General features: G+C 38.6%; 1 protein-coding gene across 1 annotated transcript in view; it reads right to left on the bottom strand.

Annotated features, from left to right (window-relative positions):
- LOC109911932 (solute carrier family 12 member 5-like) overlaps positions 1-26,561 on the bottom strand; it is a 328,602-nt gene that overhangs the window by 69,278 nt on the left and 232,763 nt on the right. Inside the window, 1 exon segment of the mRNA XM_048608592.1 lies at positions 10,556-10,723. Within this exon segment, the coding sequence (XP_048464549.1) occupies positions 10,556-10,723 (168 nt within the window).

The raw sequence follows: 26,561 nt of genomic DNA, 5'->3' as shown, positions 1-26,561 counted from the left end.
AAATGAAGAATGAAAAGCAAAAAGAAATCAGCTGCCAATAAGTCAAAGGAACAAAAAATAATGTAAAAGGCAAAATGAATTGCTCTCAATTTAAATGCACGTTGTATTTTGGATAAAATAAATGAGTTGATGTCACAAGTAGAGGTTAATGGTTATGAGCTGGTGGACATTACGGTGATATGGTTACAAAGTGATCAAAGCTGGTAAATAAATATTGAGGGATTATGTAACTTTTCAAAAGGGCAGAGAGTAAAGAAAGGGTGGTGGGGTACCTTTGTTAGTATGAAATGGATTAAGTATAATAGCGAGAAATTATCATGGATTAAATGACATAGAATTCATATGGACAGAAGTAAGAAATAACAAAAAGAACAAGACACATGTGGGAAAAATCTATAAGTCCCCTAAAAAAATCTATACTGTAGGACACATAGTTAGCAGAACATAATCAGCTCATGTGAAAAAAGGACAATGCATAAATCATGGGTAACTTTAATCTTCAGGTAGGTTGGGAAAATCAAATTCTCAGAGGGAGACATAAGGTAGAATTCATTGAATGTTTCCAGACAGTAACCTAGAACGATACGTTATTGGTCCAATCAGGGATCAGGTCTTGTTTTTGAATCTGGTCATTTGTAACGAGACATTCTAATAAATGATCATAGAATAAAAGATCCCCTAAGAAATAATAATCATGGTAGAATTTAGTATCTATTTTCAGTGTGAGAACCTTGAATTGCAAACAATGACATGAAACTCAAATAATGGTAATTATAATGGAATAAGGTCAGAGCTGGCTGGAGTGACCTGGGAAAGGAATTTAGCAGAAAAGATCGCTAATGCATAATGGCAGACATTAAAGAAAATGTGTCATGATTCACAACAAAGATATATCCTAGTGATAAAAAAGAGTTCCAGGAAGGGTATAAGCAACCGTAGTTAACTGAGGAAGGATTGTATCAAAGTGAAAGAAAGAAATACGATGAGGCAAATATTCATAGTAAGAGGATGAGGAAAGTTTTAAAACCAATTAAAGATGACAAAAATCTACAAAAGAAGGAGAAAATAAAGTTTGAGGATAAACTAGCAAGTAATATAAAAACAGGCAGTAAGAGCTTCTTTAATCAAATAAAAAGGTGGACAGAGAGGCCACCATGAACATAGCCCCATTAGAGAAAGAGGCTGGGGTAATATCAATGGGGAACCAGGGAATGGCCAAATAGTTGAATAAATATTTTGTATCAGTCTTCACGGTAGCATTCCAAGAATACAAAATAATCAAAGGGCAAAGATGGGTAATAAATGCATACAATAACTATCACTAGAGAATAAGTACTAGGGAAACTAATGGGCTAAAGGCTAATATGTCCACTGGACCTGATGGGTTGTATCATAAAACATTAAAGTAGCTACAGAGATACTGAATGCATTGGTAGTAATCTTCCAAAAATCCATTGATTCTGGAAAAGCCTCAGTGGACTGCCAATGCAACACCCTATTCAAGTAAAAAGAGGGACCCAAAAATCAGGTAACATAGGTCACAGCAGAGAACTTAGAAATTCATTATGTGATCATGCAAAGTTAGCATGGCTTCATGACGGATAATCATGTATGATAAATTTATTAAAATTCTTTGAGGAGGTAACAAGCAGGAGAACCAGTAGATGTAATATACTTGGATTTCTGAAAACCAATTAATAAGGTACTACACATAAAGTTACTTAATTAGGCAAAATCCTGTGGTGTTTGTGATAATATATTAGCATTGATGGAGGATTAGCTAACTAATAAAAGACAGAGTTGGGATAAGGGGAAGCATTTTCATGATCACTATTAGAAACTAATGAAGTGCTACAGGGATCAGTGCTAGGCCCACAATTATTTGCATTATATAGTGATGAATTATATGTGGGAAGTGAATAAACTATCACCAAGTTTGCAAATGATATAAAAATAGATGGCGAGGCAAGTGATGAGGATAATTACCATTATTTGAGTTTAATGTAATTGTTTCTACAGGGTGGTATAAACAGGTTCAGTCAGGGGGCAAAAACTTTGTAGATGTAATATAATGTGGAAAAATATGAGGCTATATACTCGGGTATGAAGAATAGAGGAGCTGACTATTATATAAATGGAGAAAGATGCAGTAAGCTGCAGCACAAAGGAATTTGAAGTACCTTATGCATGAACCACAAACAACTAGCATACAAGTCCAGTGGGTAATAGGGAGGGCAAATGAAATGTGCACCGTCGTTGCAAAGTAGTATAAAATGGTGAAATCTTGCTAAAATCATACGAGGCACTAATTATACCATACATTGACCACTGAAGAAGAGTAATTTCAGAATCTAAACTTTAACTCTGTTTCTCTGTCCGCAGATGCTGTCAGATTTGCTGAGCTTCTCCCACATTTTCTGTGTTTGTTTCATATTTCCAGCATTTGCTGTACTTTGCTTTTACATTGGCAAGACCACATGCAGTAATTATTCTTCTTATTTAAGGAAGAATTTTTATTAGGTAGAGGAATCAAGGGTTATTGAGGTAGATTTGAATGTGGAATTCAAAAGACAAATAGATCAGTTGTGATCTTATTGAATAGTGAAGCAAGCTCTAAGGGACATATGTTCAGATTCAAATTACTCTTGGGTAAGATAAAATCCACACCACAGATATCACCAGACTTTTGTGGGCAGCTTTTGAGCTCAATGTTGAGATTTCTTGTCTAAATCAGAGTTTGCTGAATTCATGTTTGACCTTGGACAGGTGGGAGTACTTGGTAACAAAGTGTGGAGCTGGACGAACACAACAGGCCAGGCAGCATCAGATGAACAGGAAAGTTGACGTTTCGGGTGTGGACGCTTCTTCAGCAATGTTATCTCTGACTCCAGCATCTGCAGTTCTTGCTATCTCTGGGAGTACTTGGTAGCTTTCCTTCCAGTTCCAGTAAAATTTGTTGCTCACTACAAATCCAACATTCGCCTGGACTTGGTCAGACAACTTGAGAATAATGTTTAAAATTGAGATTAAGCATCAATACATGAATTGTGAATCTAAAATTCCATAAATACGCATGAACTGCAAAATTTCTAGTTATTTGTCTATTAGTGATAAAGAACAGACTGTTAAAAGGAAGTCAAAACTATCTTGGCCACTTGTTCATTAGATAGAATGTGGAGACAGCAGGCATAGATTACACTGCTTTACCAATAAATTGGTAGATTTGTTTAACTGATCAAGAGATAGGATTGGTATGATGATAGGAATCTACTAGGTCACTTTGGCAGAATACATTGAACAGCATCAAATCATCAGAATCATGACAGTGTGGAAGCAGACCATTCAGTCCATTAAGTCCGCATGAACCCTCTGATGAGCATCCCACTTAGACCCACCCCCCTACCCTATCCCTGCATTTCCCTTGGCTAATCCACCTACTCTGCACATCTTTGGATTGTGGGAGGAAACCAGAGCACTTGAAGGAAACCCACACAGACACAGGGAGAAAGTGTAAACTCCACAAAGACAGTCTCCTGAGGCTGGAATCAAATTTGGGTCCCTGGAGCTGTGAGGCAGCATTGTGAGCCACCTAGCCACCATGCCGCCCAAATCTTTACTTCATTATCCTGGCAGCAAAAAAAGCTGGAATGAAGCTTGTTTCTACAAAACTAGGGGATTATTCAGAAACTGGAAGATCTAAAGAATCATTCAGAAGTGATTGGGTTACTTTGTTTTGTGTTAGAAATTCCTTCAACAGACCAACTTGTCCCCAGGCAGAGCATAAATATAAAAGCTTTATAAGGTTATGAATAAAAATTATTAAACCCTGTGATCTTGAATTGTTTCTTTTAATAATTAATAAGATGGTGGTTTGCTATTTGATGGAAGGCTGCTGCTGTATAAACCACAATGGCAACCAGCAAGCAAGTAATGCATCTCCTTCATTCCAACAGCAAAGATTTTACAAAAACAGAACATGCTAGGTAAACTCAGCAGGTTTAGCAGCATCTGTGGAGAAAAGCAAAATTTACATTTTGTGTTTCGTGACCTTTCATCAGAACGTTTCAAAGATTTTACTCTAAGTGTTAACTGCAGTTGTGCAGAAATTTTAAACCAATTTTCATTTCAGCAGTAGGAATTATGGTGAAGATGGTGAAGAAGGCATCTAGCATGCTGGCCTTCATTGGTCGAGGCATTGAGTATAGGAGTGGGCATGTTATGTTATAGTTGTAAAAGTTGTTGGTGAAGCCGCACTTGGAGTATTGTGTACAGTTTTGGTCACCTTGTTATAGGAAAGACATAGTTAAACTTGAAAGTGTGCAAAGAAGATTTATGAGGATGTTGCCAGGACTGGTAGGCCTAAATTATAGGGAGAGGTTAGCCAGGATAGGACTTTATTCCTTAGAATGTAGGAGAATGAGGGGTGACCTCACTGAGATGTATAAAATCATAACGGGCATAGACAGGGTCACTGCATATAGTTTTTTTTTCCCAGGGATGGGGAATTGAAAACTAGAGGGAATAGGTTTAGGTGAGAGGGGAAAGATTTAAGAAGGACCTGAGGGGCAACTTCTTCACACAGAGAGTGGTGACGTATATGGAATGGGCTGCCAGAGAATGCGGTTGAGGCAGGTACATTAGCAATATCTAAAAAAAATTGGATAGGTACATGGATGGGAAGGGTACAGAGGGATATGGACCAAATGTGGATAATTGGAACTAGCTGAGTGGGCACCATGGTCAGCATGGACCAGTTAGGGCCGCAGGGCCTGTCTCCATGCTGTATTACTCTATGACTCTGTGACTCTAATTATACATTAGTGTTGTGCTAACTAACTTCACAGCTAAAAGAACCTTTAGACCACACAATAACATTTATTAAAGAATTGCTTAGATCATTTCACATAGATAATGTCAGCTTCTTCAAAAAATGATTGCAAATAATTAGGGTAAATATGCTTTTTTAAATTTTACTCTGCCTGTTTCTGTTCATTCCTTGGGTATATTCATGCTAAAAGCTGCTGATGAGTTTATGTAGGGTGCCTGATTAAAAGAGGACTCCAAGGTAAACTTCAGCCCTTGACACATGGAAAGTAAGCTGTTGGAATGGTTTGTCCACTTTCTGTTGAACCGATAGGTATTTCTCCTATAATGCGATAGATGCATTCTTGCGTGTCCTTGTGCTGTAGAAAATCACATTATAGGGAAATTGCTATAGAAAATCATTACACCTGTACAGCAAAAAGTTTGTGAACACTATTCATCAATCGCCTTCCAGCCAATTCATGTTAATGAAACACGCACTACAGCAGAAATACCTGTATTGATTTAATTAGAATGGTTAGTCAAAGACCCTCATATACAGAGCACTTGTCATTGCACTCTCATACTGCAGTGAGATCTGGATTTTTCTATTAATCACACGTAAGATCGCTAGAGAAAATCCACCAACAATGCCTCCACTTAATTATTTGGATTCAAATGGAGGATCGTTTAACAAACACTGGTGTTATTCTTGAAGCCAGCTTTACAAACATTCAGGCAAAACTCCTCCAAAATCAAATGCAGTGGACTTGATAAAGTGTTCAGATGATTATACAGTGCCCCTGGCAAGTCCTGTTTTCTGCATTCTCAAATGCCCATTGTTACAGGGGAGATCAAATAAAATACTGCAAAGATGCTGTGAGGTTCTTCTTAAAAAATAACAGCATTGTCATCAATGACTGTGAGGAGTTTGCTATCAATTGTCCAAATTAATGACAACTTGTCTCTCAAGCATCATCATACTTTGAATCTAAACATTTTGATATGAGGCAAAACGGAGTGATACATGAAAAGAAAATGAAGCAAATTCTGCATTCCAGGTCGCACTAGTTCATGGGAAACCTTACCCCAGGTGCCTTATAATCTGTGGATTAGAATCAGCCTGTTATGTCACTTGAGGCCCACGGTAGAAACTTATGAGCTTGAACAGACATCATTTTCAGCTCAAGGGACAATGGTGATAACAGTGAGTTGAAAATAATGCTACTATCACGTCTTTAGGGTAAAATCACACAAAAATGATGTAATATGTGCTGTAAGTAAACTTTACCTAGTTAAATATGCTTTCCATGAAGATTGCCTCTAACTCTGACCAGTCTCCCTTAGACTTTAAAGCAAACTGCTCAAGATTTTTAATGTGTGAATTCTCCAGTAATTCATTTTCTCATGTGTGACATTTAACCATATGTGTAATTATTAATATTAGTTATCATTTTATATATATATATAATTATTGATAATAATAGTTATCATGCATATTTACTTCCTATGAAAGCCAATAAATTCTGTTGAACCCTATTATCTTGAGGAATTATTTATAAGCTTGGAAGTGAGAATAACTATTCTCAAACAGCCTGGCTCATGGCTATGACTCATCACATAGTGAGATCCTTCACTTTCATTTGAGTAATATTAAAGCTTTCATTCCATACTCTTTTTTTTCTTTTGTTGCCAACTACTTTCTTCTTCACAGGAAGCTAGCATTTCTCCCCTTATTTTGCATCCCTCTGTGTAGGTACAGCCTCCTCTCTGCTCTTTGTTTCCTCATACTTACTGGGTTGTGATTGAAAACATGAAAGGAGACCCACAGATGTGAATCTACAGCCTGTTATTCTGTGCTGCACCTGTGCCATCATTCTACCTGCTTTAGTGAACTCTTCATTGTGTTAGCCCTGTCAGTGATACAGTCAGCCAAGGCCACATACATTGCATGAGCATTATGCTCACATCTAAGGAGTGGGTATTGGGCCTGGATATCTCTGACTTTCATAAGCCCTCCTATTTTCCAAGGTCTGTGCATTCCTCTGTTTGTGTATCCTTGTGAATCTCTGATTTCCATTGCCCTGCCATTACTACGTATGCCTTTGGTTGTCTCTAAGCCCTAAAATCTGAAAATCCCTCCCTCATCTCTCTGCTTCTCTGTCTTCCCCTTTCCTTTCAAACTCACCTAAAACCTAATTTCTTTGATTACCCAACTTAATTTCTTCTCAGTGTAGTTTGATGCTGAATGTTATTCACTTTGCTCTTTCTCAAAGTGCCTTTGGTCGACTTACGATGTTAAATGTGGTACATAAGTACAAGTTGTTGCAATTGGGTTGAGGAAATTATGAGAAAAAGTAATATTCAAAGTATTGGTGGAAAGACAGAGACAACAACAGCCGGCATTTGCAAGATGGTCAGTGAAATAGTGCATTGCCCATTCATCATCAGATCTGTACAACAATGACAACAACTTATATTTACAAAGCACTTTCAATGCAATAAAATGTGCAAAGGGGTTCCAAAGGAACACAACAAATCAAACTTTGACACTGAGCCACATGATGGATACTTAGAAAGATGAAAAATATGTTTGGTCATAGAGGTAGATTTTTTTAGGAGTTTCTTAAAAGAAGAAAGAGAAAGAGAATTTATTGTAGAATAGAGTGATCCCCAAAAATAATCACAAACAATGACCTTAAAACAACCTTGCACGTGTGAGTTGTTTTAATACCTACTTCAGAAATTACCTTGTGACGTAAGTGTGCTAATTGTTGCAGTAATTGCAACTGTCTTACCTATTTAGGAGATGGCACTGCATTCTAAATATATGATTAGATAAAAGAAATACTCTGAGATTAGGTTCTATGCTTTTTTTTTAGCTCACCTTCACACTTACGTAGTTTCAAATTAAGCTTTAGCAAAATGCAACACATTAAAATAATTGCTTGTATTATTTGCCATTTTAATTGATGTCCTTCAGATTAGAGACACTATCCAAACCTGTAAACAAAACTGCTCCGATACTGCCCCGCCCAATACTTGTGACACTTAGTAAATATTCCCAGCTGGTGAAAATGCAACAAGAGATGAGATGCAAATAATTTTTATTCTGTTGAAAATAAGAGATGGCTTAAAAAATGCAGTTAAATCACTCCTAAAGGCCTTACTGGATATGTAAATGCTATAATTATTACACAGGGCATCAAGCCAGTTTTAGAATATGCAATTATCAATCCTAATGGAAGTAAATTATTTGTTGTGTCAAAAAAAGGCAAACAGGGAAGAATTGGATAAGATCCATTTTGAGACACGGGAATCAGGGACAGATCCTGTTGAAGAAGGCAGCAGACAAACTTTATGTTGTCTGCTCATCTAAATAATTTCAGCATGCATCCCATCATAGAGCACACAACCAACTGGCTCCACCCTACAGTACAGACTCAGCACTATATGTGGTAAGCACGGCGTCTGGCTTAACAAGATCTCTTAAAGGGACATATACTTATGATGCAGGAACTGCTGCAATTGCCTTTGGGATACTTGGCAAGATGGTTAAAGTTAATGGAGCCATTTGCATGTTTAGATCTAGGTTTTCCAACATGGAGCTGCAGGGACTAGTGATGGAGGCTTAAGAAAGGAAAAACATCATAGCCAGGATCTTCTTGTATTCACACTGTCCAAATGCAGCAGAGATTGGTGGAAGGAAGCTCCCAATGTAGATGGGAAAACATTGCAGTTGACTGATTTCTGGCAGGCTTTCTCTTGGAGTTAAGACCCAGGATGAGAGAGTCTCAGATGTAAAGAGCTTATGGCCAATTTGAGCCTGACAGTTCCAGAACTTTGCAGTACTACAGTGGAGGTGGCGGTCACTGCCTATAGAAAATCCCTCTGACTCCTAGTGGTAGAATATCCACAGGAAAAGTTTGAGGGGGTTTCTGGGTTTGGGTGTTACGGTGATAGTGGAGAAGCAAGAACATAGTAGTAACCTTTAGCAGCAACTTCATGTCCTAAGTCTTGTCCTTTGATTGCACACTGATTAAAACTGATTGGGGGAACTCCCATTCCAACTGAGAGCTTACTTAGAATGTTTAATCATTAAATGAAAAATGGAAACAATTACAACTCAGGAAGAATGAGGCCCTCAAGTAGTCATGAATTGACCAGTTAAGGGCATTAATTAGAGTTGGAATTGAGGGTTCCCAAAGTATAATACCCACAATGGCAGGAAGATGGGTGCGTTCTGGTAATTAAAACAATAGTATTATCTAGTGGAGAAAGACGCCATATCTCCTGGCAACTCCACTCTGGAAAACAAAGGTTCCTTTCGGCACCAACATATTTTTGGGATGTGTCTCAGTCAATTTTGGTCAACCAACTTTGGTGCATAATGTGTAAAGGCATTTTCTACATTTGTTACGTTACACCATGGCAGCACAAGGATTACATAGAATTACATGATTTTGTTTGTCCACCAAATCTAGTGAATAGTTCAATGAAAATGAATACATTTCAATGCAAGTGTTTGGAAGTATCATAGAATGTGAAGGGAAAAGTTAGGAATAAAAGTACGCAGGAACAGGAGTAGATTTGTTGCTCAGCCATTCTATGTTAAGGTGATCTTCTACTTCAAAATCATTTTTCCATGTTATTTCCATATTTCTTGATGTCATTAGCACCTAGAAATAAATCAATCTTTGTTTTGAACATTTATAGTGCCTGACCTTCCACAGCCTTCTGAGGTAGAGAATTCTAAAGATTCATTAATCTTTGAGTTAAGAGATTTCTCAAGCTTGTCTAAGCCCTTGAAGAATTTTGCATGTTTCAATTTGATCACCACTTATTCTTCTAAACTCCCGAGATTTCAGGACCAGTCTCTTGAATCTGTTCTCTCAGAAAACTCCTGACATTCAGGAAAAGTCTGTTGAACCTCCGCTACATTCCCTCTATGCCACATATGTGCTTTCTTTTGTAAGGGGACCTAGACTGTACAAAATATTTCACAGCATAATTCTATACGAATGAAGCAAGACATCTTCACTCTTCTAGTCATATCCTCTTGAAATAAAGGTCAATGTACCACTTGCCTTCTGAATTGCTTGCTATACTTGCCTGTTGCCTTTCAGTGACTTATGAACAGTATCACCAGTGCCTTTTGATTATTAATTCTTCCCAGTCTCTCAGCATTTAAGAAATACTCTGCACTTCTGTTTGTCTTGCCAAAATGGATAACCTCAAATTTATCCAGTACACCTTGTACCTATAGGAACCAAGGAACAGGAGTAGGTCACTTAGCCCCTCAATCATGTTCTGAAACCAATTAGTTCATGATTGATCTGTGATCTAACTCCATATCTCTGGTTTTGTTCCACATCCCCGAATACTGTACCTTTGGTTAACAGAAATCTCTCAATCTTAGTTTTAAAATGATAAAAATACCATGGCATTTGCAGAAGAGAATTCCAAAATTCTATGACCCTTGGAAAGTTGGAAATGATTCTAACCTTTCTGCAGAAAGGACTGGCTGTAATTTTTAGGCTACGGCCCCTAGTTCTCCATTCCCTAATCGGTGGAAAGTTTCTCTCAATCTATCCTTCAGTTCTCCTTAATATCTTGACAACTTCAATCAAATCAGCCCTTACAGGGATAACCCTTACACGTGCTGCCTGATCCCCCAGCATAAAACAATGCAAAGGGAGTTCCACAGTATTCCGTTGACATGTTTCCAATGTATAAACAAAATACTTCCTACCAGTTACTGAAGGGAAGTAGATGCCAACCAGCAGAGTGAAGTAGGATGTCATGTCAGTAAAAACATAAGGTTGATCCAAGCTGACTGTTGACACTGAGCTGGTCACAGATGGCAAGCCAAAATGCTCCACAATCACTCCTTTAGCCAGGTAATTCGCCCACAGGTTTTCTATTACAAAGAAAGAGACAACACAGTATTATAAGCTAGATTGTTCTTAGGTATAGCACTGTTGTCAAAATTATCATGTTCATAGCCTTGAAGCCAGACATCACTAGCAAATGTGTTAACCAACTGTCTCTCACAGTTCTGATTCATATTGTCTGATATGATCTAGGCTATGTACATATTCATTAGCAATGCTGGTGTCTCTCCTTGACTTACCAATTGAACTAGCATTGAGCTATACTAGAAGTGGCTGAAAGTTGAGAGAAAATTCTTAGACCCAACTATGGCTACATTCTAGGAGTGAAAGACTGAATTAGAAATTGCATTCTCTACTTGGGAGACCTCCTCTGTTTGGGAAACAAAACACAGTCTTGTAATCTGGCTAAATACAGAATTGCAGTTTCAGAGAAACCTTTTTAAGTGGATCTGCTGAAACGACAGCGATATTGCCCAATGAAGAGTGTGGTACTTGGTGAGGAAAGGTGCTAACATCACCAATGGATGCATTTTACCCAGCAGAGTTGACAGAGATTTACAAATAAATAACTGGGCAAACATATGATTCGTGATCATATTGCTGATTGTTTCAGCCTCAACAGGTTTTGATATTTAAAATAAAACCAATGTTGACCCACTGATTATTTTCCATAAATGCCCTTCAGCAAAGAAATCTGTTGTCCTTACTTGGTGTGGCCAATGTGTGACTCCAGGCTCACAATTAACTCTTAACTGCTCTCTGAAATGACCTTAGCAATCCACTCAGTTCAAAGGCAATAAAGGATAGGCAATAAATGCTGGATCAACCAGTAGCACCCACTTCTCATGAGAGGACATAACAAAAAAGAGAAGCATTACTTCAGATCTTCAGTTTTTAACAACAATTTTCAGAAAGTTGATTGAGAGATGAGCCATTTATGTTTTGAACAGGAATACCATATCAAAAATATTTTATTCAGATTTCTATAATACCTTGGGCTGATCTCCTAACCTGAGAAAGAACACAATATACCCAATGGAGAGCATGAAAGAGGGTGATCACACAAACGTTGCAGATCAGCACTTTATTCAAATGTTGATAGCCTTCATTTATTTATTCTTGGAACATGGCTGCAGGAATGAGTTAATCCTGAGTTAAAAGCTGGTAGTTATTCTTATCCCTGAACTAGAATCTACAGATTAAATGTGGCAAATCAATAGAGTCAGGGGAAAGAGATTTTTTTTTTGCGGGAAATGATAAGCAGATTATGAAAGGAAGGGATAGATAGTACAAATCTAAGAGTAAATCAACAGATAATGCTAAAGTTTGAATGTAGAGACCAAACTTAGCATCTGAGTACATGTACCATTCAAAACAAAACAGATGTAACAATAATGCTAATAGAAATAAATAATTGATTTGGTCTGATAGCTAGTTAAGGTTCGTGGCTGTAAAATAACAAAGATTGGAACCTGAATATGAAAGGTTACCTGGCATATAGGAAGGTTAAGAAGCTAACTTTAGGTGGAGGAGTGGCTGTCAATTAATGATGATATTAGTATCAGACAGCGTGATGATTTAAACTTGGGAAACCAGGATGTAGAAGTTGTTTAAATAGATATGAGCAACAATAAAGACAGGAAGTCACTTGTGGGAGATGTGCATGGTAGGATGAAGTATAAAGGAAGAGATAATGGGAGCTTCTCAGAAAGATACCTCAATAATCAAGGGGGATCTTAACTTACATATAGACTGGAAAAATCAGATGAGCAAAGTTAGCTGGATGAGCAGCTCGCAGGATATTTTCAGGTTTGTTTCTTACAACAGCATCATCTGGAATGGTCTAAACTAGATCTGTCATCATGCTGTAAGATGGGGTTAATGATGTTATAGTGCCTTTAGGTAGCGCAATTATAATATGGTTGAATATTACAGTTTGAGGGAGAGAAGTGTGGATCCAAGATTAGTATTTTAAACTTAAATAAGGACAATGATGTGGCATGAAGAAAGAGCTCACTAAGGTGAACACACAAATTATGTTAAAGGTAGATCCATAAAGATGCAGTAGCAAAATTTAAAAGAGATATTTCAGAATACACAGAATAGGTAGATTCCAATGAAAGAGAAAAATTCAGCAGGGAGGACTCATTATCTATGATTAACTGGAAAAGTTAAAGAAAATATCGAATCTGAAGAAAAAACATATAATTATGCAAAGACTGGTGGCAGGTCAGGGGACTGGACATAATATAAAAAACTGTAAAAAATATCTAAAAGATTAATAAAGAAGGAAACTAGAGTATGAGAGAAGGTTGGCTAGAAAAAAAAAGCTAGACAGAATTTCTGTAGATATTTAAATAAAAGAAAGTTAAAGGGAGGATTGGTCCTATAGAAAGTAAGTCTGGGCAATATTGGAAAGTAGATAACAGATGAATTAAACAGGTATTTTGCATGGTTTTTCACTATAAACGATAGAAGTAGCATCCAGAAACAGCTATAAATTATGAAATAGAAGGGAGGTACTCATGAAATTCACAACCCTCAGAGAAGTAATACTGAATAAATTGTCGGAGCTGCAGGATGTCAAGAGTTCAAGTCCTCATCGTAGAATCCCTACAGTGTGGAAACAGGCCCTTCAGCCCAACAAGTCCACACCTAACCTGAGAGCATCCCACGTAGACGCATCCTCCTACAACCCACCAAATCTACACCTCCCTGAACACTACGGGCAATTTAGCATGGCCAATCCACCTAACCTGCACATCTTTGGACTGTGAGAGGAAACTGGAGCACCCAGAGGAAACTCACACAGACAGAGGGAGAATGTGCAAACTCCGCACAGACAGTTGCCTGAGGCTGGAATCAAACCCGGGTCCCTGGCGCTGTGAGGCAGCAGTGCTAACCACTGTGCCACCATGCCACCCCAAATGATGGACTTCATCCTGGAGTGTAAAGGGATGTGGCTATTGAGACAGCTGATGCATTGGTTTAACTTTCAAAAACTTCCTAGATTCACAGAAGTTTCCATTAGGTTAGAAGATAGTGAATGTAAGGTTTTTCTTGAATAAAGGGAGACAGAAAGCAAGAAACTAGGTAATTAGTTTAACATAAGTCATAGGGACAATGTTAGGTGATATTATTAAAGGCATTATAGCAGGGGTCTTAGAGAAATTAAAAAAAATGAAAGCAGAGTCACCACAGTTTTATGAAAAGGAAATCATGTTTAACTAATCTATTGGAAATGTTTGAATAAGTAACATATACTGTGGATAAAGGCAAACTGATGAATGTACACCTAGATTTCTAAAAGACAGTTAGTAAGGTGCCACATCAAAGTTCGTTGAGGACAAAAAAGCTGATGTTGTGGGGAGTAACATTTTGGCATGCATAGAAGAACAAGGAACAAACAGTAGTTATAAATAGTTATTTTCTAGTTGGTAAGCAAGCTGTAACAAGTGGGTGTGCAACAGTGATCAGTGTTGGGACCTTAACTTTTTACAATTGATTTTAATGACTAAGATGAAGAGACACAGAGATGGGTTGGAAATTTCTGAAGAAGGGTCCAGACCCGAAATGTCAGCTTTCCTGCTCCTCTGATACTGCCTGGCCTGCTGTGTTCATCCAGCTCCACACCTTGTTATCTCAGACTCCAACATCGGCAGTTCCTACTGTCTCTAGGTTGGAAAGTAAGTTGTGAAGAGGACAGAAAGAGGAGACAGTGATAGAAATAGATAAGTTAGGAGGAAAATATCTCGTAAATGGAATATCTTGTAGAAAAATGTGAAATTGTCCATTTTGGTAGGAAGAATAGAAAAGAAGAGTATTATTTAAACAGTGTGAATTTGCAAAGCTCTGAGATGTAGAAGCATCTGGGCGTGTTTGTGCATGAATCACAAAAGGTTTGTATACAGGTACAGCAATTAGGAAAGCTAATAAAATATTATCATTTGCTACGAGGGCGATTGGATACAAAAGCTTGGATGTTATTCGTCACTGAAAGAGGGCACTGTTGAGACTTCTTCTGGACTACTTGTGCTGTACTGGCACCTAATTTTAAAAAATAACTAAACGTATTGAAAGCAGTTTAGAGAATTTTAGCATGATTAATACTTGGAATGGATGAGTTGTCTAATAAGGACAGTTTGGACAAACTAGATTGTATCCACTGGAGGTTAGAAGAGTAAAGGTTGGCTGGGACCTGAAGGGTTGTGACTAGGTGGATGTGGAAAGGAGGTTCCCTATTTTGGGAGAGTTTAGAATAAGTTATCACTATTCTAACTAAAAAAAAATCACCCATTGAAGACAGAGATATGGAGAAATAAGGTGAAAGGTTTTTGTAATCAATTCAGCCACAATCTTATTGAATGGCAAAGCAAGTTCAAAGGGCAGATTGGCCTAATCCTGCTCCTAATTCATATGTTTGTATGTTGGCACTGTAGCAGACATATTGCTCATGGCACACCCTCAATAGTGTTACAGTGGTATAATAACTCAGGAAACCTGACTGGCAAGGAATATTGTTTATTGCTGAACACCAAAATAGAGTCACTACTCATGACATACATAGGCTAGTCCCAGCTTGGGACAGACAGTCCTGCAGACACATCCCTGAGTCTGTTTTATTTCTCTAATTAACTGTTCAGAAATGTCATTACCTGCCTCTGGAGCAGGTGTAACTTGAACCCAGGTCTTCTGATCAGGGGTAGGAACACTGCAACTGTGCCACAAGAGCCCAGGGATCTTTGTTCCTTTGTGTTTCTTCGCGTTTTCTAATCAACCTGTTCAGAGATGTTATGAGACACCTCTGTTGCAGGTGGGACTTGAACCCAGGCCTCCTGGCTCAGAGGTAGGGACACGTCACTGTGCCTCAGGTACTCAGGGACCTGTTTCTTAAATGGCTTAGTTGATGAGTTTTTGATGGGCAAACCATTGCCTGTTACCAAAGCATCTCATACTCAACAAGCTCCATAAGGAGATTAATTAGTGATTTCCCCATGGACCTTGAAGGGGTTATCACAAGTGAAAAGTCCAAAGCCTTGACTTAACAACAACTAAAATACATTTCAAATCAAAGTATATGTGACATGAAGGGAAATTTGGGGATTATGGTTTGACACCATCCTACTGAATTTCTTCATACTGGCAGCAATATATTTGGGACAGGGTGGCTGTAGAGTGAATCCTGCAAATCGAACACATGGTAGTCATGTTGGTCCTGGTGGGTATAATGGCCTGATTTGGAGGGCAGTGGTGTGTTATGGGGACTGATCAAACACATTAATCTGCATGGTGTCATCCTGAATGTTGTTACAGCTGTAAATGATCCAGGTAAGTGGTAAGAATACCATCACATAATGACATTAGAATAGTAGCATGAGGTTTTTGTGGTGCTGAGGAGCTAACGGTTTGCACATCTTTCCTGATGGTGTAGTAATTCTATTGGCATGGCTAATGAGGTGAACCAAAGACATTGATGATGTCAAACATAATAATGGCTGTTATTAAAAATCAGGGCAAGTATTTTCTTGTTCATAAGCTGTTAGTTCCATAGATGAAATGTTGTTAGTGCCCATTACCTTTCCTGTATCCTGTGTCCTGTGTCCCTTCAGGAGAAAGCCAACTCAAATGATTCAATCTGCATTTTTGTATGAAGACACTTGCAAATAATTTACTCTCATCTCTTATGCTCACAACCCTTACTTTTGTTCACGCAAACTTATAATTTGTGGAAATCAACACGTGCAGATACACACCCGATCCTGATTTAACATCCTCATATTGCTGAGGATTTAATTGCACAGTCAAATTAATGTAACAAAAAAAATTAAACGTGTCACATCTAGTATTCTGGGTATTTGCCAAGGGAAAAAAAATTGTTAAAATGCATTGTGAGAACTTATTGTTTCTTTTCTGCAAAATTCTAGCTCAGAAAAAACACAGTGGATGGCATTGAAAATGGAAGCAGCAGGAGAGCATTGGATCTAAAGACAAATGATGACATGTTTTGCCTTGAAGGTCATCACAATTTCAGTTTAAATAGTTTACGGTTAATAGATAAAAGATTATGGTTGTGCTCGCTTAAATGAGGTCCCAGATTAACTGATTCGTGCTTCCAATTAGTAATTATGATCTAATTTAACTCACTTGCTCCTGTCATTTAAACTAGGTTAATTTTCCATTTGTTTTCAAACTCAATGTACATAATAACGAGTGAGTCTGGTTAGGGCACAACACATCTGTTAACAGCTAGGGCCACCCAAGTCTCAGCTAGTGTGAATGTTTACATCAAGGTCGAGCTGTCCAAAACTGATCCTTGGAATTGGATTTTCCTTCTAGGTTCAAGAATAAGATCTTGGAACAACTTTCAGGCTACACCTCCACTCTGTGTTGCCCCATGAGATTTTTCAGCTAAGGTCAATAAATGGCCAGAGGGCATGCCTGACGTATGATCAATAACATGCTCCTAGCCTCACCGCCTGAGGTGGGAGCTAATGCTGCATGCAACAGCAAGAGGAGGTGTCTCCACCCAGTGGTAACCTTGAGGACTTTAAAGAAATAAAACTGGGAAGAAGTCATAGGTAGCCCGTGGCTGTAGCTACAATCATCACTGTACGGTGGCTGTGCAGGGACATTTGAAGAAGTCACTGGAGCCCTGCCTTAGCTCCCAGTCTAAAGCCAGATGGACATTTCACTCAGTTCATTTTGTAGTTAACCCCAGGAGTCCTGTCTCCCAACTGGACCTTCTCAAAAAATGACTCAGTGTGGAACTTTTGGGACAAGCTAGAACATCATCTGGGAGTGAGAAAGTCTGGGAGCAAATGCTTTGGTTCTGTCTCTACCCAGCCCTGATCTTTCTGACCTCAAACCACCCATTCTTGCACTATTCCCTAGTTGTCATTTCCACTGACAGGAATAGCTGATGTTCGCTGATACTGACCAGATGACCCAATCTTCACCTGGGATTAGAGTCAATGGGGGAGAAATTAGCTGAACAGATATGCAAATTGCAGATTGGATTAATTTATCCTTGTTCACTGCACTGTTGGTAACACAAAGTATTTGAGCTCTCTGCTGTCTCACATGATAGCTGCAACCAGTATTACTTCTGCTGTTCAAAATAAGAGCCCAGAACTGCCAGTTTTGAAGAAGGGTTACTGGACCGGAAACATTGATTCTGTTTCTCTCTCCACAGATAATACCAGACTTGCTGAGCTTCTCCAGCTATTAATGCTTTTATAGGGTCATACATTCAGTCCAAACAATCCATGCTGACCATAATCCCAAACTAAACTAGTCCCACCTGCCTGCTCCTGGCCCATATCCCTCCAAATCTTTCCTATTCATGTACTTAGTTAAATGTCTTTTAAACTTTGTAATTGTAGCCACATCCACCACTTCCTCAGGAAGTTCATTCCACACACAATTTTCAGTATCCACAGTTCTTCGGTATTACAAAAATAAACTCTACCCGCCATCATGACAAGGGGCATTACTGACATTGTGTCCACATTCTGTCCAAGGCAGAAGCAATCAATGATAAGGGTGTCCTTTGTCTCTCATCCTTCTGGTCCCTCATCCCTTAATCTCATGTGATTTAGAAGTTGGTGCAACCACTTACTTCTGATTTTCTTCTTTCCCATCATTGTAGCCGAATGCTTGCCACAGTTTTCTTCCAAATACTCCAGAACTGGAGCCTTACCAGACAGTAGATGCAAGAGACACTGTCACTCAATCTTACAAACATCATTGTCAGTTCAGAAGCTGACACTGTGCATATTTTTGAGGCTAGGGTACAGGAGGAGCCTGCATGGAAAGACTTGCCACAAGGGCACAGGGTCTGGGGATGGAGATGGGGTGGGGAAGGAATGGCGCAAGTGCCAGTTTTCTGGAGGACAAGGCTGCACACTAGTTCTGTCACAGAGAATTCAGGTGAGGGTTTTGATGGACCAAGTTGCAGAAAGACGTTGATGGGTGTAAATGACCTTTGCATTGTGCATAAGCAGGCCTGCCAGAAACTGTGTGGACAATATGAATTCCTCTGTAATACTGAGTTCTGTAATCTCTCTCCACTTAAACAGGTAAACTGTTCTTCTACTCTTCTTCACAAAATGGACGAGTTCACATTTATTAGTCACCTGCCAAATTTTTGCTCACTCAGTCAATGTGTGAATGTCCCCTTTCAGACTTTCTGTTTTGTCCTAATGACTTACTTTCCTATCTATCTTCATGTGATTGGTGAATCTAGCTACTATACATTCAGTCCTATCATTCAAATCATCAATATGGATTTTACAATGGTTGAGTACTCAGCATGAATCCCTGTGGCAGTCCACCAGCTTACAGACGGTCATTCTGAAAAAGACACTTTTATCCCCACTCTGTTTCCAGTTTGCTAACAATCCTTTATCCATGCTACTTCAAACATCATATCCTCCTACCTCGTGTGGGAACCTTCAATGTAGCACGTATCAAAAACATTTTGAAAATCCAAGAACGTCACATCTGGTTTCTATCGATATTTAAGGAATAGTTAACAATGTTTTGTTATTCATTCAAAAGTGTAGGCTTTACTCGCTGATGCAGAATTTATTGCCCATTCCTAATTGCCCTTGAGACGGTGGCAGTGTACTGCTTTTTTGAGCCACTGCAGTCCATTTTGTGTAGTTGTGCCCACAATGCTGTTGGGGGTTGGGGGGGTGGTGGGGTGGTGTAGGGGGATCTGTGGTGGTCGGGTGCGGAGTTCCAGAATTTTGACCCAGCAACAATGAAGGATTGGCAATATAATTCCAAGTCAAGATGGTGAGGGACCTGCATGGGACCTTGCACGTGGTGGTGTTCCCATATATCCGCTATCCTTGTCCTTCTTGATGCTCATGGTTATAGGATTAGAAACTGTTGCCTAAGGAGTGTCAGTAAATTTCTACAGAGCTGTCTTGGAGCTGAGATGACTGACTGACAACAAACAAAACCATCTTCCTTTTGTGACAACAAGGTGCAGGGCTGGATGAACTTTTCTGATGAAGGGTCTAGGCCCGAAACGTCAGCCTTTCTGCTCCTATGATGCTGCTTGGCCTGCTGTGTTCATCCAGCCCTGCACCTTGTTGTCTCAGATTCTCCAGCATCTGCAGTTCCTACTATCTCTATCTTCCTTTTGTGTTAAGTATGACTGTAAACAGTGGAGAGTTTACCTTTAGATTTTTATTGACTCCCATTTTGCTAAGTTCCTTGATGTTATGTTAAGTTAAATTCAGCCTTAATATACAAGGTAGTCATTCTCACCCCACCTCTGGAATTCAGCTGTTCAGAGCAATCCTGGTGGAACTCAGACTGAGCACCAGTGAACAGGTTACTGTTGAGCAAGTTCTCTTTGATAGTGCTATTGATGATACTTTCCATCACTTTACTGATGATCCAGAATAGATTGATGGGGTAGGTATTGTCTGGGTTAGATTTGTTCTGCTTTTTGTGAACAGGATTTACCTGGGCAATTTTCCATATTTTCAGAAAGAAGCTGGTATTGTTTCTGTCTTGGAATAGCCTAACTAGGGATGCACCAAGTTCGGTACACAAATCTTCGATACCATTGCAAAATGTTGTCAGAGCCCATAGTCTTTGTAGTATCCAATTTCGTTAGTTGTTTCCTGATACCATGTGGAGTGAATTGGTTAAAAACTGGCATCTGTGATGTTGGGGACCACCAGAGGAGTTTGAGATGGAGCATCCACACAGCACTTCTGGCTGAGGATTGCTGCAAATGCTTCAGCCTTATCTTTTGCATTGATGCGCTGAGCTTCCCTTCACTGAGAATGGTCATATTTTTGGAACTTCCTCCTGTAGTGAGATGTTTAATTGTCCAATTGACCATTGGTCCTACGGAACGAGTCTGGGGAATTAATAATGGTAAAAAGGAGATAGTAGATGTATGAATAGATATTCTGTATTCCACTTCACTTTATAATTTACAAGTAACATCCCAGAAATATCGTTAAATCACGAAACGGATGAGAGTGAGAATCTGAAGAAAAAACACAATCACTGGGAGAGTAGTACCTTACTATTCCTCAGATTCTGATGAACTTCATCCCAGGGTCTTCAAGGAAGTGGCTACTGAGATAATTGTTGCATTGGTTTTAATTTTCCAAAATTCAGTGACGGCTGCTTTAGAATATAAGATAGCAAATGTAACTCCTTAATTCAACAAGGGAGGCAGAAAGTAGGAAACTGCATGCCGGTTATCTGTTATTAGGAAAATGTTGGAAGCTATTATTAATGATGTCATAGCAGGGTACTCAGAAAAAATCAAGACAAAGTCAACATGGTTTTATGTAAATGAAATCATGAGTAACCAATTTCTTAGAGTTCTTTTAAGAATAAACATAAGCTGTGGTTAGAGGGGAACTGACGAATGTACTGTATTTAAATTTCCAGAAGACATTTGATAAGATATTACATCAAAAGTTATTGTAATGAATAAATGCTCATCCTGTGGGGATAACGTTTGATATGGATAGAAGATTGGCTAGCTCACAGGACACAGAAATTAAACACAAATGGACCTTTTTCAGGTTGGCATTGTGCAGCAAGTGCCACAGTGATCAGTGTTAGAACCTCACCTTTCTACAATTTATATAAACGACTTGGTTGAAGGGATTAAGTATATGGTTGCTAAATTTGCTGATTTCACAAAGATGGGTAGGAAAGTAAGTTGTGAATAGGACATTAGGAGGCTACGAAGGGATATAGATCGGTGAAGTGAATGGGCAAAGATCAAATGGAGTACAATGTGGAAAAATATGAAATTATTCATTTTTGAATGAAGAATAAAGAAGAAGCATATTAGCTAAGTGGTAAGAGATTGCAGAATTCTGAAATGCAGAAGGATCAACGTACTCTAGCATATGACTCACAAAAGGTTAGTATGCAAGTATAGCTAGCAATTAAAAAATGAATAGGACGTTATTCTTTAGTGCAAGAGGAATTGAATACAAAAGTGGAGAGTGTATGGTTCTGTTATTAAGGAGCACTGGTGAGGCCATATATAGAGTATTATGTACTGTATTAAATGAACGAATGATTTTTAAATGAAGGAATGAATGAACGAACATATGATTTTTATTATCACGTGTATTTTACAGTGAAAAATACAGTAAAACGCAGTGAAAAGTTTCTACTGATTCCAGCACCAGTTTTGAATAGTTCAAGAATATTGAAAAATAAAAAAACAAGATATGGCTTAAAGAGAGGGCATAGCCCTTCCACCACTGCTTTGTCGCTGCCAGTGCCAGACCCAACCAACATCAAAGTCGCCATTCCATGGGCGCCATCTTTTGGCAGAAGGCCACAAATGCACTGAAAGCAATTCAGAGAAAGTTTATTGGACTAATACTTGGAATGGGTAAGTTGACTTATAAGGAAAAGTTGGCCAGGTTTGGATTGTATCAACGGGAGTTTTGGAGAACAAGAGGAGACTTTATTAAAACATATAATATCTTTAGACCCACATTTCTCCCTTTCAAATTGAATATGAAATTCTATCATGTTGTAATCACTGTCACCTTGGGATCCCTTTACAATGATGTTATTGATTTAGTCCTGTCTCATTGCACGTTACCAGGTCAGGGATAACCTGCTCCTTGGGTGGCCCTAAAATGTACTGTTCAGAGGAATTGTCCTGAAAATATCTATGAACTAATTTCCTATGCTGATTTTACAAATAATCTTATGGGTCCAAGCTCTCAAATTGCCTGATACACTTTGAAGTTATTCCTTGAAGATCACACTCACAATTCACTTCAAAAAGCATTTCTGTTTCTTTGTGTTGCACTATAATAAATGAGAAGAAAAACTTTTCAGCTCAACGGATTAAAAATGGTCTTGCTTTTTATAATTTCATGGCAATTCCCTGTTGGCAATGGTTTGATCTTGGAAACCATGTATTGGGTGACAAGCCAGTTAACGTGCTGCAGATTTATTTAATTTTTGATTAAAATCATTTTAAATTCCACAGAGCTGGTATCATACAGAATAGTTGCAAGACAACCTTCATTAATCATATCTGACTACTGACAAAGACTTGGCATTTTCAGGCATTTCATAGCCTGCCTATACAGATGGTTGGGTATCTGCTCTCATTAACAAATTATATGACAGTAGAAGGAATCATAAAAAAGCCGCAATGTGTTTCCTAAGCATTTTATTTGGAGCTGCATGAGATTGTTTGATAATGAGGTTAACTTTGCTGCCATAATGAGGATTAGTGTAGACAAGTCAGAAAAAAACAACAAGGTTTACTTAATCAAATTCAAATGTTTAGTATACTGAACAAGGGTCGCTAGACCCGAAATGTTACCTCTGATTTCTCTCCACAGATGCTGCCAGGCCTGCTGAGTTTTTCCAGCAATTTCTGTTTTGTTTCAAATGTTTCAGGATTTAACGCACTTTTGGCATCGACTATTCCTGGAATTTATACACAGGTACAGTAAAACAGAATCTGCACTCTGACTGATGTTGAGCAGGGATGAAAGACTGAATTCCTGAATCTTGAATTAAATAATTTTGGATTGGTTTGAAGTACCCAAAAATTTACCCTTACTCTTATGCTCAGGTTCACCTTCACCTTTCCCAAAAGCAGTCAGGGATCAGCAGGGAAACTTGGATTTAGGTAGGAACAACAGCAGCAAAAGATGGGGTAGGGTGTGGTCCAGTATGTCTGATTACTGGTCATCTAAGGGATTATCTATTTGCTTTCTTTGCCATCTGTGGTACCATCTGCTATGATAAGGCAAAAATCCAAGTCAAGAGTTGATAAATCATCCTTAATCATAATAACTGGGTCAAATTCAAATTGGAGAATTAAAAAGCCAGTACTGCTGTCAGCTCCTCTGTTGAGTTTTGCTTTCTGAGTCAGATTTTACTTTTGTCACAATATTAACAAGTCTGAATAGTTTCAAAAGCCTACCTATCATGAAGTCACTTGAGGATGATCTTTCCCAACCATAACATAAAATTATCCCTAATAAAAAACTGAAAGAACTGCGGATGCTATAAATCAGGAACAAAAAAAATGTTGCTGGAAAAGCTCAGCAGGTCTGGCAGCATCTGTGAAGGAGAAAACAGAGCTAACGTTTCGGGTCCAGTGACCCTTCCTCAGAACCATTGTATAAAATTATCCCTGTTGAGTTGCATCAGAATGGTGTATATTTGATCAATTGCTCTCATTCAGTTTAACTCATTCATCAACGCTAAACTAAAAAATGTATGCTGGTGAAGAAGAGGGTGTTATGGAGTTGGTTAGCTCAGTTTGCTGGATGGCTGGTTTGTAATGCAGAGAAACTCAAATAATTCCTGCACTAGCTGAGTTCTTGTGAAGGAATTTCCTTCCCAGCCTCTCTCCTCACCTGAGGCTCTGTGACTCTCAGGTTAAAACTACCAGCAATCATGTCCCTCTAATGAGAAAGCAGCCCAATGGCCAGGAAGAACTATGATGACTTGTGCACATTAGATCAGAGAAAGTACCTCAGTTTGAAACTTCCTTATCTACTTAAATATTCAGTCTTTGTTTGCTCATCAACATCAAGAATGTTGATATTGAAGAACAGTCTAAGAAAAAGTGCATCCTAATACAACTATGGAGGAAATACTGATAATTGATCTCCGTATTCTATTCCAATAAATATCTTGAAATTAAACATCTCTTCCTGGAATTCCACGGTTCACAATAGTAGTGAAAGCATTAAACACAATTTATTTTCAATGAATTAGCACTCATGAAAGAGTTTAATGCACACATTAATTGTCTGGATGGCACTACTCAAAAAAGCCTTGCTTAATTTCAACATTAAAAGAACAGCCTCTACTGTACTAGCATACCTTTTTCAGTCCCATGCCAACTATCCCTACAACCTCCAAAATAAGTTGTGAGATTGCAGACTGTACCTCTTTATCATTGAACAGAGGTCCCTGGAAATATGCTTTGAGTTTGCCAACACTGACTTCACAAGGAACATTCAAAACCAGCAGCGAAGGCAACCTCCAAACCATCACTCTGGGTTTTATTCCAAACCAGATGTGCTAACATGAGCATGTGAAAGAACAAAGACCAACCGATCCCGTGGAGTTGGTGTCACTCTGGCACCATGTAACATCCGTACAGTATCAACTTCTCCAGCAGCCCCACCACTCCATCTTGGAGCCACATAGTCTCCAGTGGGAGGCAAAAACAGAGAAAGAATACAATATGATGGAGGTGAATGACATTGTGACTAGCCCAGTGTATCAATCAATATGCTTTACATGTGAAGCTTCATATTTTATCTGATATAAATATAGCAGGCTGACAAGAAATCTATGTTTATGCATTCAGGCTAACATTCTTCTGAATCCATAGGTTAGTGTTGGCAATGAGTTAAACTGAATGAGTGCAATTTCACTACTAAACTGCTTGCTGTATTCTTGTATCCAAATGTCTATTTTTATACTCAATATAATCGATGCAGTAGAGCCGGATTGGTTGCAGGTGAAACTTGACATCTTGTCTAATGTAATGTCCCCTGCCTGTAGATAAACAATGTCCAGTTAAATAGGAACCTGCTCTGATTATTTCTGTAGTAGCTGTGGAACTTTCTTTATTACATTATTTCCATATAAATTGAGCCAACCTCAACAATCACAGTCAGACTACATTGATTTACATGCAGTGATGTTCTTATTGACCTGCACAGTGACCCATTCTAATCAATGTATTTTTATCCACTCCAAAGCAAACAGGTAACAGTGCAAGATAACCTTGTTATCACTTCCACATCTGCTATATGACCCTTCTTTTCATCTGAAGCAGTCACGCAAGCGAGGCCAAGGAAGCTTGATTTTATTTTCAGTTCAGAATTGGTTTTAAACAACAGAGATTTAAGTGAGACTGGGTTAACTGGAGGGACTGTAGAGGGCAGGGAAGGAGGAGAAAGGCAGGAGGATCATGGTAAAAAGTGTCTAGAATGATGCTCCGGGCATTATGAACCTGAGATAGGCTTGTTGAATGATAACGCGCTGGCACCGTGAAACTTCTGCACAGTATGAACTACTCCAGGAGCCCCACCACTTCATCTTGGGAGCCGTATAATTTTTTTATGCTGTTTTTATTCAGTTTATCTGTGGATCACTACACAGTGAGTGGGGCAAATTGATGATGACATTAGATTGAGCATCATTAGACAACCCACTTTTGAGTTGTTTTGTGTGGAAGTACAACTCTGGAGTAGATGTTTGGCACAGTGTTAAATCTCGGATGAAAATGATACTTTGTACCTGAGATGGCGCCATGTGGGACAACATTGTAAACTTTTCATTGTACTCCTCTAGTTCTGTACTTGTGACAATAAACCTAATTCTTATTCTAATTCTACGTCCTTTCAAAACACTATTCATCTAATCATTTGCAAAGTCATGGCCCTTAAATGGCATATTTTAATCCATTCTGATTTTATCAAGTGTGCAGAGGCAAACAAGAATCCAATCTTTCAAAGCCTTAGTCTGACATACTAAATTAAAAAAAATCACGTGGAGCTATATGATATTCTAAATATGACTGTTACCCAAAGGAAGAGAGATTTGAATAATCAAATACACGCACACTAAAGATTAATTTGTTTGAACGTGCAAGGATTCGACTTGCAGAATTGGTCTTTAAAGTTCAAGGCACTTTCCCTCTATTGGAGTCATTAAGTCTTATCTTGCACAGTGCACAGCTTTGGTGAAGTATTTTCTGAATGCACTGAAAGCAAACACTTAGTGAACATGAATGACTCTTGCGGACACAGTTCAGGCATGCATTGTGATAATATTATTTATTGAGATGATGACTCAGTGTAA

This window comes from Rhincodon typus, chromosome 19 (genome assembly GCF_021869965.1).
Source record: "Rhincodon typus isolate 14 chromosome 19, sRhiTyp1.1, whole genome shotgun sequence".
Lineage (NCBI taxonomy): Eukaryota > Metazoa > Chordata > Chondrichthyes > Orectolobiformes > Rhincodontidae > Rhincodon > Rhincodon typus.
Note: the sequence above shows the minus strand (reverse complement) of the source record. Positions and strands in the feature narration are given on the sequence as shown.